We start from the raw sequence: 14,062 nt of genomic DNA, 5'->3' as shown, positions 1-14,062 counted from the left end.
TATGTCATACCCCCGTTCTGTATTCTCAACCTCATCCTCAGTGCAGACTTTCTCTCAGCCTAACACCTACCAGAGTTGACTTCTACTTTCACAACTACGCTAAACAGCTTTTCGAAATTATTTACTGATGGGGCTCATTACATACAAGAATTTGTGCACCTTTTTCCTCCTTCAGAAGGCAGTCTAAGTATATGCTTTTAACTCCTATGGATTTAGCTATTTAAATATTTAGGCATAAACTCCAAAATCCTTTAAAACTCTAACTATGTAATTATGCTCAACCATAAACCGGAAAATCCACTTGAGGTAAAGAGCTCTTCAAGTACAGAGCAGCTTGATGCTCTACAGCATGGACAGAAGAGCCTGAGTTTTTTTCCTTGCTCAAATACCTTCAAACATTTTATTAAATGAGCTAATCTTTCTTAAAATCTCCCAAAACGTAAGCCTGGTGACCTCTTTTGCAATAAACTGCACCAGTGGCTGTACACTGTTCATACAATTCATTTTTATGCAGGGCTTTATCTCTTTGAACTTTAGCGTAAACGTTAGTGTTTGAAATACAATGGATCAACAGCTCCAGGATAAAAATGACTGTCAAAACAAAAGCCATTAACGCAGTAGTATTTGTGCAAACTTCTGCTATGTCACACTAATATAGCACAGATCAGTTAACAAGGGCCATTCCCAGGAAAGAAAATAATCCAGTGTTTGTAGCCAGCTCAGGTCTGGACCTCTCCTAGGTACCTGTTACCAAAGCAATTCAGTTAAGTTTTAAGCACACTTTGCTTCAGCCAGAATCATTCACCTAAAGAAAAAACAGATCGATTTTGTGCATTTCTACTTCAACTTCATAGTCTTTGTTTTTAAAAGGACAGTATGCCATTGCTATCTTGTTCTTTGCCTGTCTAGCTACATAATACATCCCAATGCCATGAAACCTCTTTGCACTTCCTGACACACTTTTTCACCTTTATCAAGGGCACTTCCACCATCCCAAATTCCAAGTGCATCTTCTTAAGCACTTAAAGTATGTACCAAATTATTTTGTTTCTAAACGTAAGGAGAAGACTTGAATTATTAAGTTGGAGCAAATTACAAAACATTTTAACAGAGAGGGGAGGTGGGACGTTACATACCTTCTTGGCAAGGCCAACATTGAAAGAAATACCTTCCTGCAAAATAATCTTGTCCCTTCCTAGATTCAGAAAGATTTCATTCTTCCTGGACCATAAACTTACACAGAAATTCTCATGCTCTTAGTAGTACATATTTGCAGGAAATAAAAGAAAAAAGAAGTTGTGTAACACTGTGCTGGACTACTTAATGCATATTCTGGGTCCACTTCAAATAAGAAACGAGGGGGAAAGTGTCAAGTGATCTATTCTAACTATCTAAACTCCATTTTTAAATATAAATATCCTGGAGAGTAGAATGCTCACTCACTCTCTCCTTCATGCACCCAAGATTCACTGAAACTGTATTTTCCAAAAGCTGCAGACTAATCACTTTCACGACCACTGTCCTCTTGGCTAAATGAGACAAGCGTTAATGAGACAAACCAGTCAGGAGTCCAAGGGCATCAGTTCCACACACTTAAGACCATTATAAAAGAACCAGAAAGACCGTTAGGCACATTATTTTGAGGACAAACACAAAACCATTACATTTCTGTAAAGAAGACTTTCTGAAAAATAATGCTACTTTGGTTCGAAATACTACCTGGTGACCTTCCCAAATGCAACAGTGATTTCATGTATTGCTCTGACATTTATGTATTTATGGCATATTAACATTAACATGTCTCATCCAAGAATCTTATTTTACTTTACAAGTATTAACTGTATGTGTCACGAATAGTTCATTCATTTAAATGCAAAGGTCCAGCAAAGAGAGATTTAATTACCTATTCCAGGACATCCTTATTTCACTGAAGAGTCAGACAGCATCACAACTGCGGAGAGATTCAGAGCTCGTGACTGGACACCATTCTTAAGCTCCTGCTCTTAACATCACGAGCCATTTTGGTTAAGTGTTCTGCACGGCTCTCAGACCTGTACTGAGCCACCCAGGGCAAGGGCAAAAATCACCTTGTTTTTGCATGAGTGGTACCTTGAGCTGCCGCTCCACACAGCAGATTCAGCTGGTGAAAGCTGCAGTTGCTAGGAGAAACCCTTTCACTTCTTTTCAGTGCGCTTCCCTCTCACTCACTCCTGTGCCAACACTGACACAGTTCAAGGACCTGAGTAAGCAGAAAATGCTTGGCCATATCAACTCCCTCAAATTAGATTACTGTCAGGAAAATGAGCAACACTGCCAGAGCAAGGAAAACATCCTAGGCTGCAGAAGCGGAAGAAATGGGATCACAGCACAGCTGGATCAGATCTGCATACACTGGTATGGAGTTGAAAACTCTACACCTCTTCCACTGACTAATGGGTACTAAGACTGATGAAAACCACTGTTTTTCTCCTGCTCACCTGTGTGCCTGAGAGGACCAGTATTTTTCCCCACTAATTCACTTACAAAACCACAGAGTAGCTCAGCTTACAGAAGCAGAGCCATGAAATATATCTCCAAGTCCTTCAGCACTACTCCAGGAGAAGTATGACATAGCAAACACAATTCAAGTGCAGCTTTTCTGTGAGATCACTCACGTTGCTGGCCACCAGACCTAGCTGTGTACTGCAGAACTACTCCATCTCCCTGCTCAAATCCTGCACTTGAGTGCCATTCCACATTATAAAGAAGAGTATATCATACAGCCTGTGGATGGTGGAGCATCACATGCAAAGAAAGAGGCTTTCTCAGTCAACAGTTTCTGCTGTCTCCAGCTCTTCAGTAGCAGAACAGTAGTGTGTGGGCAGAGAGTAGGCTTCAATTTCTTTTGCTCCAGTTTCCTTATAGATTCAGCAATGTTTAGGCTGCTAAACCACACCATTTTTGGAAAACACCCAAAAGCATTTGACAGAAGACACAAAAAAAGGAAAGTAATAATTGTTGTTGTCTTGTCAGTATATCAACCACCAGACAGCCTGCTAATGTCCCAGAGCATATATGTGGTTTTCCATCTCTTCTGTAAAAGCAAGCAAATAGACACAGACCACTCTCAAAAAACTGAGATCCATCAAATACAAATACTACCACTACAAAAGGAGAGATCTCTTCCGTGGAAACAAGTAGCACCAGTCTAAGCTGATAACAGGATACTGAGCACACATGGAGATGTCTCTGGAATTTTCTCCAGCAGCAAAACACTGCACTGAGACAACACAGCTGACAGGATGATCATCCTATCAGTAGAAAGGTGACATTTCTCAAGAAACTGAATGAACACTCGCCTTAGCAGGGACAGATGCCTCTCCCTCATCATGGCATCAAAAGACAGTGCTAAAAAAGGTGAATGAACAGTTGAAAGTTCTGTGCTCTAGATAACAGCAAGGAAGAACCATCACACCAAGCACGAGTGACTGCTATATAACACGTCCACCAGCTGTCGATCCCCTGACACTAACACAACAGGACAGAAAAGCCCTTGTCCCGGCTAATGAGATTTGGCCTAGACTAAAAAAGTAAAACGACAAAGAAAGACTATGTTGAACCCAAAACCTTCTGCCTTCTTCCCAAGCATGTCTTTCCCTCTGTGTCTTTCACACAGTATAGCCTTCATAACTTGGGCTAGGATGAAGTAGCATATACATTGAACTGTGCCAGAAAAACTCTGAATTCTTTCACTGCATTGTCCTGAAGCATTGTCCTGAAGCAACTACTTATGTCAGTACACTGCTAACTGCTGTTGTAACACAGCTCACAGTTCTCTCCAGCTGAGTATTTGGTCCTATAGTAATTACGCTTTTCAAAAGGATATTCCACCCACTCCTACACTGAAGAGCTAAATTAGCTCCAGGACAAAATACCAAGGTAAAATTTAAACAAGTTCCAAATCTCTCCTCTTGGTATGGCAATACAACTACAGGCTAAGCTGGTTCTACTACAAGTAAATAATTTCAAACTTTGTTTTCCTGCACAGGGCTGCTCTTAATATTTTGACAAACCAATTCTTTTGTTTGTCTTCTAGCACTCCAGTACCCAGCTCTGAAAGGTCACTCTTCTCCTGAGGAGTTCAGTATTCTTCCATTCTAGAGAAGGTCAAAAATACATAATATCTGCATGTTCAGTCTCTAAACACTGCACAACACTGTGTCACCTATCTAATCCTACACCACAGTGCCTGGTGCAGTTATTAGGAAGCATTCAGATATCCAGCTACAAAAACAAGCTGCTGGAAACAACCGTCTCACATTTCTCACAAACGACAATTTGCAGCCCACCATGAGTGCACATTATTACTTTTGTACAGAATTATAGAGAACCTTGTTGTAACATGCAGAGATGCACAATATATGTAGGCAAAAGATTATCCATGTGAATTGCACAGTCATGTGATATTGTTCTAGCATGATGAATAAACGACATTCACTATGATCTGAAAGAATTGCATCGTTTCCCTGATGCACCCTGCCACGAACCCACTTCCTGCAAATTTTTGTCCTCCCCCAACAGCAGGAACATTTAAATAAACACTTTTAAAACTGAGTTTTCCGCACCCCCTGCCACAAATATAAGATCTCCTCTCAAAAAAAATTATCCTTTCTTGGAAAACCACAATAGAAATAATTTAGTCTTGAGATCAAACGTTTTCATACACTTTAAGGTAAAAAAAACTCTAATCCACTCCAATAAAACTAATGTACAAAAACCCCCTAAGATTTTGAACAAAAAAATGAAAGATTTCCTCCTCCCTACGTCAGTCAATGTTCTTCTCTTACCCTAAAACAGCAAATGATTACGGATCTTAAATCACTGCTTTTATACACTGTAAAGCTCTTCTGGAAGCTTTTCTGACTCCTGCCGACACCTGTGCTGTCAGGCCAATAGCAAGGAAACCTTTACAAGTAAGTTGTTAGATTTTTCTTGGCACACATTTTATAGAAAGGTTATAGAAAATAAAATCAAATATCTTCTGCCCAATACAGAAAGCACATTCACCCTCTATACACACACCTACACATGCTTCTGTATAGAAGTTCTATCAATGTTGTTTTGGAAAAGCCAGTGTAACTCACTCCCAATTTCAACACTCACAAGGAATGAAACCATCACAAATGCTCACTTATAAGGGGGAATTACCAGCCTTGTCATTCTGCTTCACTGAAGATAAAATCCTGGAGGATTCTTACACGCAAGGCTTTGTCCTTCCTGAAGAACTCAAAGCTCTTGATGTTTTTCTAGACCTCACGGATGACAGTAAAATGGCTGGAGGTACCCCATGCCAAGCCCATTCCTCAGGTTCTTAAGCTGAATTCTTCCCTGTAACACGGCCAGACAACTTCAATCCTGACATTCTTTTGTTTAGAAAACCCATCCTTAACCTCTGGCTGGACATTCCAAATCAAATTTTTGCAAGAACAAATTTTCACCTTCCTTCAATATAGTATCATGGAGAAAACTAATCAAGATTTCTTTAATAAAAATACTAACTCGTCTAGAAAGACAAGTAAGTAGGTAAGGAGACAGTGGAGGTGATCAAAGGCCCATACCTTACATTTATCATGTCCAAGAAGTATCTAAATTCACACCATGCACACAGTTGGCTATATTTGTGTAAGCAAAAAACCTGTGTACATTACTGCACAATCCAACAAGCCTTTAGAGAACAGCTAAATAGACCTGTGCCCTACAATGAAAAACTGTGTTAGAGTAGGAGCAGAGAGCATTTTTCATGAACAGGCCAGAGGTGGAATGACCATCATAAATCTTGCCAACTCTGGTAAGCAATGCCAGGCCCATTTCTTTGACCTCCTCTGTCAAATACTGGGTGAGGTCTGCATCTGTGTACCATATATAAAGGCAATTCCAAAATAAATAAAATTTAAAAAAATAATCTAACGTGCATGTGTTAGCCTCACAGCAAGAATGAGAGAACAGACATGTGACAGATAGCTCTGCTGCTTTTGAGAGTCTCAGATACTAAGGTGATAGGCATGGTACCAGAATAAAGCCTAAGCAAGGTACTCCTTTAGTACGCTACAGTTAAGGATAGGAATCGAATAAGAATTCCCTGAAAACATTCTGGCAGCAAGCGTCTCAGCTGACTATAACCAAGCTATAATGACATGAGAAGACAAGCAATTAGAGCTGTGACACTTTATAAGACAGGCATGACATGGTAACACAGAACAAAACTGTCACTGTTCAAAAGCTTCTGATAAATCACTTGTTAGGCAAAAGGAATCAACTTTTCCATACACCAAAAAGATGAATCCACAGAAATTTTCCTGCTGACATTTAAGCTCTCTAGAGTTTAACAGTCTCTTATAAATGTGACCACTTACCAAAAATCAAGACAAATTCCAGCACAGCTGTCTCTCAAGTATGACAGGTATTGTCTGGTATTCTGGATAAAAAAGGTGTTTCCAGCTGAAAATGTGCCCACCTGAAGGATTCTTACCTGCAAGACATCTTGGATCTTCACCCACACATCAACCATGTCATAGAGCTTGATATCACCATCATACTGGCTGCAAGGAGATGCCACTGTTTGCTGAAGGTGTCCGAGGACAACAGCGTGCGCAGCTGCCACAGCGTTGAATTTGTCAAAGAGAAGCTCTAGCAGTTCCAGCAGTAGCCTGTAAACCATCAAGACAACCTCCACTCAGTTTCTAGAAGACCACAGGCACACAGGCATGCAGGAGATGCAGGCAGCAGGCCAGGAGTCAGAAGACTGTGAATTCATATATCCTGTTTTATGACAGATGTTGCGTGCAAGCCGGGAGGTCACCTAGCTTCAAACCCTCTCTGTGGGCTTCAGGTAACTAACTTCAGCTGCTAGCAGTTCAAGTTTGGTATCTAAATACTTTCCAGGATTTTCCTTCTCACTCCTTCCTCTGTATCAGAGTTGCTCACTTTTAATGTGTTCTACTTGCAGGTAATGGGAAAGACAAATGCATTAGAAACTACACAGTAACCACACTTCAGTACTATGACGTTAGAGACCATTTTAAGTTCCCAGATAGAGCTGCAGACAGGGAGGACCAAATCAATCTACCTGCTTTTCCCCCAGAAGAATGTAAAAGTCTCATGTTGATAAAAATTGACTTACCCATACAAACAGAATACAAGGTATTCATTTTGAACTGTGAAATGAGTAGTATGGCAGGTTTTAAACAACAGGAAAGATCAGAAACCTAAAACATTAAGCCTTATCAACTGTGTCAGTTATCAAGATTTTACTATTATATAGAAGGTACTACAGCTATAACCTCATCTAAATGTACTACACTTCACCTGCTCGTATGGCTTCCTTACTGTCCAATTTTTGTAACTAATGTACCTTTGCAAAGGCCTAAATATTTTGTGATAAGGCAATGACTCATCACATTTTATTATTTGAGAAAAGAAAAATTCTGATCAAGTTCACTGCTGCTAAATGAGCATTTCAAGTACACATGTAACCCCAACAAAATGTGAAGATAACACTTCCCAAATCCATATGTTAGGCACTTCAAGCACTGACAGACAGGCTCCATCACATTTAACTGCAGCAGCTGAGAAGTTACCACATGCTGTGTCTACCCATCAGAAGAAGTTGCTATCCCCAGAGCAGCACAGAAGATCTGCACCAGAACTGGAGTTGCACCCACTCAACCACCACAGTTCAGTCTTCTGTGTTCATTAACAATCACTAATGAGGTGTGTGTTCATGCCTCGGCCACTTTATTTCAGAGTGCTATAATTATCTGCACACTTTCATCACCTGGATAGTTAACTGGAGTAATTAAGAAGCTGTTGCACGCTTGCTGCTGTTTCCACCAGGCAGTAAGAGTGGCCTGGCCTGATGCTGTGGCTACAACCACCTACCTTAGCCTATAGCAATCCTAGATTGAACTTTAAGTCTGCAAAGCGCAGAAAAAAGAATAGCCATTATTTGTAAAAATTGCTATCAGCTTACTGTGTCTTATTCATACACTACAATTTTACATATAGATATATATATATGCACAGCACTACACAGCAATCTCTTGGGGATCTCTCATGGGCCATTCACCTACTGATGATAACAACTACACAGCTCAAAAGTTAAGAAGAAGAGCACCTTGATTCAATAGAAAGAGCTGTTGGGTAAGTCTGGAAGGGTAGAGTGAAGCACAGCAGAACAGATCAAGTGGCCAGATATATGGCATATTAACAATGAAGACATGTTTAGGAGTCATGGTACTCATAAGAAACACAGGGGCATTAATATTGCCATATCTTAAGTGACTGTAGAACTAAGGCACACATTTAAGCAAAACAAAATAAACCATGTTTTGTATCCATTTTCATCATAATTAAGATTAGCAACAAATGCCTAAAGAAAAGTGGTGTTGGTACTAAGAGAGAAAACACTGCTTTTTTACAAGTCTTTACAAATTCAAGTAAGACACTGGCAGGGGATAAACAGAAGTACATAGGACAGGATGGTAACAACAGCACCAGAAAAGACAGCTATTGTCAACATTAACATTATTACATTTTCAATATGGGAAAGTCCAGTGTGGAAGAAAAGCTATTCTCCTCCATTTAGACTTTGTACAAAGCTTAGTAACTAATCTGTCCAAGTTAAACTGAGAAGTTGCTACTGTGGAAAGACCTATGCATCTTCCTGCTGCGCTAATGTCTGTTAGCCCATCACCAATGTTATCAGTGAAGGAGGTGGGACAATATGCAGATAAGGCTGCCTTAAAAAACACTCTCCATTGCTGCTAAGCAAGTTATCTTCTCCAACCCACTCTCAGACATAGGAGAGGCAACTACTTCTTCAACAGCTTCTAAGAGATATATAGAATTTATCATAGCAAGTGACAAAGAAGCAGCTGGGGCAAGTGGCTTGTCAGCCAGAAGCCAAACAAAAACAGGAGGAAAACCAGATGTAGAAGACTTTTGGATAGATGAGGAATTTCATGTTGGAGGAACTTACATATAGCCTCGGTCGAAATGCCAAAAAAGTTAATATTATGGGAGCAAATTAATTATATACCACTGAGAAAATTTATCACTACAAGTCCGATTTCTACTAACATCCCATTACAAATGAACATGTAGTTACCCACGTACCTCCTTACTGCCCCAGAAAAGTACAATTTTGCAGAATCAAACTACCCAGATAGTTTGACAAATTAATTTTTATTGTCCCTAGGTGAGCCTGACCTCACATTATCAACTTGTTTATGGAGTCATTACTAAAATACTACTATACTGAACAGAATTATTTGTTTTTAAATTCCAGTGTCTTCCTATTCTCATGTTACAGTCTGACAGACATGAAAACTCCCCGATCCATGTTCTTCAGTGGTGCTAACTACCACTTCATTTTCCATTCTCAAATAATGACTTATTTCCACATCTCCCTATTTTCAAATTAGTCAGCATCTCTTATCTTAATTTTCTTTTCTCTAGAAGTCTCCTAAATCTGTCAGGTCATTTTTGAAACAAGGTGACCCAAAAGAGACACAGACACAGTCCGTGTTAGACAGCCAACATGACAAAACAGCATAAAATAATATGGCCTAGATTTTATGCATATGGGGTTGCAGCATCGAGTGACCTAAGCAGAACATATACAGAGAATGACAGGAGACTGGCTTAGGCAATTTGTCAAAGCAATCTCATATCCCCATCACTGAGAAATATGGTAAATATATTGAGAGACAGTGACACATACCTGGAAGCAACTCCTGTTGTCCAGGCAATAACAGAGAATGAGTTGATGCAGAGTGACTGCTGACACCTGAGTGAGGTCACTAATGACAATTCATACATTTTAACAGCAATAACATCCTCTGCCTGGTCAGTGTGTTGGCATGTATATAATTTCTGTATTTATTTTAAAGCTTTGAGATGAGGTAAAAAGCCAGAAGTGTATTATGAACATGTACGGAAAAGTACATTGAATCAAATCGATTTGGTTTAGTAGCAAAATTGTCAATACACCATCTCCTACTGGACCATATTTTCAATGTATCCCTACCAAAATCCTGTCCTATAGATCTGACCTTCAAGTAGGCATGCATCCAATTATTCTTATTCTACAGTCAACAATCTTCCATAATTTTTAATAGACCCACAGGTTCATGTAGCAGTACCCCAAGCTAATGCAACACAGCCTCTTCTATGATGCTTTGTCCTCCACAACCCAAGATAAGTATTTCTGAACATGAAGTTACAGGGCATGCTCTAATGAGCCACTAATTAAGGATAAGGCAAAGGCAATTCCTATATTTAAGCTCTTTTTCACAAACTTTTTCCAAGCACAGATATCTAAAAAACTTTAGAGAACCTACCTAGACTTCGAATCCACTTAAATTAAAGCTGAGGTCAGCTGCAACTAAGCAAGATTTAAGCACAGTTTTCAAAATTATCTTCTACCCGTGACAAGGAACCTGCTACTGCCCATTATCAGGTTTTACTATCTTCATGTCATTCACATTTCATAGTGGTAAGTGCACATTAGTAGAGAGGGTTTATATTCACAGCAAAGGATCTCAGAGCCAAGGATGCTCCATCTAGTCAGGTCTATCCTAAGTCTGTTTACCTACGTGACTGCATCCATGTTGTGTGTTTTAGGAAACCTAAAAATCAGCTGTATCACAAAGCCATGCAAGTCTTTCCTTTGTGACCCCACTGGTGAAAAATACACTTCTGCCATTATAAGGAGGTCCTTACCAGGGCTAGTGTCAATCTACAATAAATGAGCCTTTCCAGTTTCACACCAACTCTACTCAGCTGCACTGCTGGCTGAGCTCTCAAATCAAAGGACAAGGACAATGCACCCATGACAGAAAGGGCCACACATCATCAACGCTGCGATCATTGCTCACTCTTGTGCATGTGTTTAGTAACAAGTCTGGTATACAACATCTAGTACAGCATGAACTTGCTCCTAGCAGGCTTACAGAGTCTTCAGGACTTCCATGTGAGACAACAAACTTCATGAAGCTCTGAGGAACTGACCCAAAACCCCACTGCCTGTTGGATCTATGATGAGAGCATGCAGAGGTGCATGACAGAGGTAACTCTCTGGGAGCTAGCTGCTTTAGAGCCAAAACAAACAAACAAACAAAAAAACCCAAAAAAACCCTTTGTTTTAAAAATTTGGGAGCAAATAATCATTTCTTTACATACTAATGAATAAGGTGGCTGCACAAATTCATGTGGAAAAGCTTGCTAGGTAAGGAAGCAGACAGCAGTCAAATTTTAAAAATAAGAAGAATGAGATCAGTGTCTCTTCAGACTCAGTGGGCTTTTACCAGATCTCTAACTTTTCTGGCCAGGTTCTAGAAATTATTTTACCCTTGCACAATGATAATAGGGCTCTACATAATTGCTACATGAAGTCTCAAAAAGAATTACACCAGAACCTTCACAAGCAGACTATCAGCCTCATCCTCACACAGAGGAAAGCACTACCCATTTCACAGAGAAAAAGTAAGAGCCAGCCTTTGAGAGCCACCACACAGCAATGAAGAAATGCATATAACTTGTTCCATGCATACCGAAATTGCCGCAGGGACCTTGTCTTAATCTACGGCCTCAGACCCCGCAGGCCTCTCTGTCATCCTATTGGTCATTTTATTTGCCAGAAATGAGAATTTTTATGGATATCATTTAAAGTACAGTAGCTGAATACAGGCTTTGAGCTCAGTGATAGAAACTAAGAGGCATCCAAGTGTGACTAGTTTTAAGGTGAGCTGAAAAACATTTTTTTCACTGAATCCTGAGGTCAAGTAAGTATTGCAGCTGACAGCCTAATGAATAGTTAAGCAGTTTTGGTCACTGCAACATGCTCAAATTTGGGGTCTTACAGAACTGTCTTGAAATAGGACCTTGTTGTTCAGATTTATTTTCTTCTTGACAGCAGGAAAGTCACTTAGTTTTGATTTAAAACTGTAGCTAATTTAAGGGGCAGTATACCCTTCCATACTGTAATTTATTCTTTTCAATATAAATGAATTCACCTAATTTGCTGTAAAATTCACATGTGATTTCGGTTTAGAATCAGTTCTAATCATCTCCTCATTCAACAAGAATTTAAGATACTTTCCATGCTCTAGATATAAGCACCTTAAAAAGGCACACAACCTCCTATTAAATGCATGCCAAAACCCATTCAACGCTTTTGTACCTTGCTCAACCCTCTGGGCAGGTAACCTTCATTAAAATATGATCTGATCCAATTTATCAATTTCAGTGGACAGCCGGTAGCCCATACCACTTCTCAAGACTGATTGACAGAACCAAGTGTCAAGCATATGCTACACTCCCTCTCGGCATCAGAAACTAAAATTCTGCCTTCTAATCCATTCCAAAAACCTTGTTGTAATTGCACCAAGTTATCAGCACCCTAAGTCTATGAATTCTTCAAAACATAACTGATTCCACAGCTATGATAACGATAAGAACTAAAAAAGTCTTTATCAAGCTAACGTTTTCCTTGGGAGTGATTTTCCATTACAAATATTATATGTAATGAAGATACACATTTTTATTTTCATTTTTCTTTTCCAGCACTAATTCCCTTTGGACAGTGATCATTACAATGTGTAGTGTCACAACTTATTATTTCGGCTCAAAGTGAAAGCTAGGCCTTATGGAGTCCTATTTTCCAAAGAACGGTTCTATTGAATCCTGAAGAACAGCAGAAACATAGTTCTCTGTTGGCTTGCACACCTTGCTATTACTGTAAATGGGGCTGCAAACCAATTAGAAACTTGGCCATACACTTACTGATGTAATTAGTTCCACACATTATTTCAAAGCTTAGCCCCTGCATCACCTTAATTGGACTCTGCTACACTTGAAATAAATAACTGAGCTTAATCTTCTCTTTTCAAGTCATATTACATTGGAATTTTGGCATGAGCACCAGTGTAAAGCTATGATTCAGTGCAATACAAGAAGATAGTACTTGTTTTGGCATCAAGTGTGCTTTACACTATACATACCAGCAATCTGAGAAAGCATTACAATTCAATCTGTTGTAAAGCCACTTGAAATGAAAGATTAGGTTACAAAAAATTAAAATCAAGTACTGAACATAATGCACTCTTGTTAGTTAAATAATGCTGGCTTCTATTGTGCTTCCACCTTCAAATCTGCATTTCAAACATCTGTTTAACCAAAAGATTCTCTTTTAGGGCCAAGCACAGAAGCAAGCATCTCCCTTTCCCACATCCTTAACTGAGAAGCAACAATGCCTCCCCATTCTGAACACATTTTGTAAATTCCCAAGACTCACAGGTGCTCAAGCACATCAGCCTTTCAGTGAGACGCAGGCATTTCTGAAAATTCTACCATTTCAGCTCTCTGCTACTGCAAAAACATTACTGTCATTCCTTCAAATGGCAGTTTGGCAGATATGACACCTTTCTCCAGACCTCTTTTCACAGTAACCAAGGTTCAGTGGTTCAAATATCCTTACCTAGGCTGATTTTCCTGGGAAAGATTCTCCCCTCTCTGGTAACCATTGTCTGCCACCTGGGTTGTGGACCGCTTAACAATCTGCTTGAGTTCTTGTTCTAAGCGATCCTGAATGGCTTTCACTGTTTCAGGGATTTTTTTCAGCTTGGCCAGCCCTTTGATGAGTATGCCCATGAAGACAGTGCTGTTCTCCTCTGGATCCAGTTCCGTATCTTCTTTAATTTCCAGAAGGCTTGCTTCTCGCACTGCAATAGAGTTAAGAAGACATAATCCAAGATTTAAATTATTAAAACCAACACTTAGCACCATGCAGAAGCAGCATTATAAACTACTTTGCCTTCACAGAACTCCCACTACTTTGAGCAACCAAGGGACAAGGAAACCAGCAACACTCCGCTTTGGGGGGAGGCAATGGATAATTCCGTTTGCTTGGGGGCTTCCCTATACATAAATAAAACAGACTGCACATTTCATTGATTTAGAAACAGAGGTCATGGTGTAAGTTACATATTAGTTAAGAAACAAAGGAAATCTGATGTAACTAAGA

General features: G+C 39.6%; 1 protein-coding gene across 3 annotated transcripts in view; it reads right to left on the bottom strand.

The window, feature by feature from the left end:
* EXOC4 (exocyst complex component 4) overlaps positions 1-14,062 on the bottom strand; it is a 408,445-nt gene that overhangs the window by 334,383 nt on the left and 60,000 nt on the right. For all 3 annotated transcript variants that reach the window (XM_055807287.1, XM_055807286.1, XM_027785678.2), the window contains exons 6-7: positions 13,517-13,760; positions 6,509-6,686 (exon numbers count right to left, since the gene is read on the bottom strand). In XM_055807287.1, coding sequence (XP_055663262.1) covers positions 6,509-6,686; positions 13,517-13,760 — 422 coding nt within the window. The remainder of the gene's footprint in view (positions 1-6,508; positions 6,687-13,516; positions 13,761-14,062) is intronic.

Source organism: Falco peregrinus, chromosome 6 (genome assembly GCF_023634155.1).
Source record: "Falco peregrinus isolate bFalPer1 chromosome 6, bFalPer1.pri, whole genome shotgun sequence".
Classification (NCBI taxonomy): Eukaryota; Metazoa; Chordata; class Aves; order Falconiformes; family Falconidae; genus Falco; species Falco peregrinus.
The sequence above is the reverse complement of the archived record's forward strand: the minus strand, read 5'-3'. Positions and strand labels throughout refer to the sequence as shown.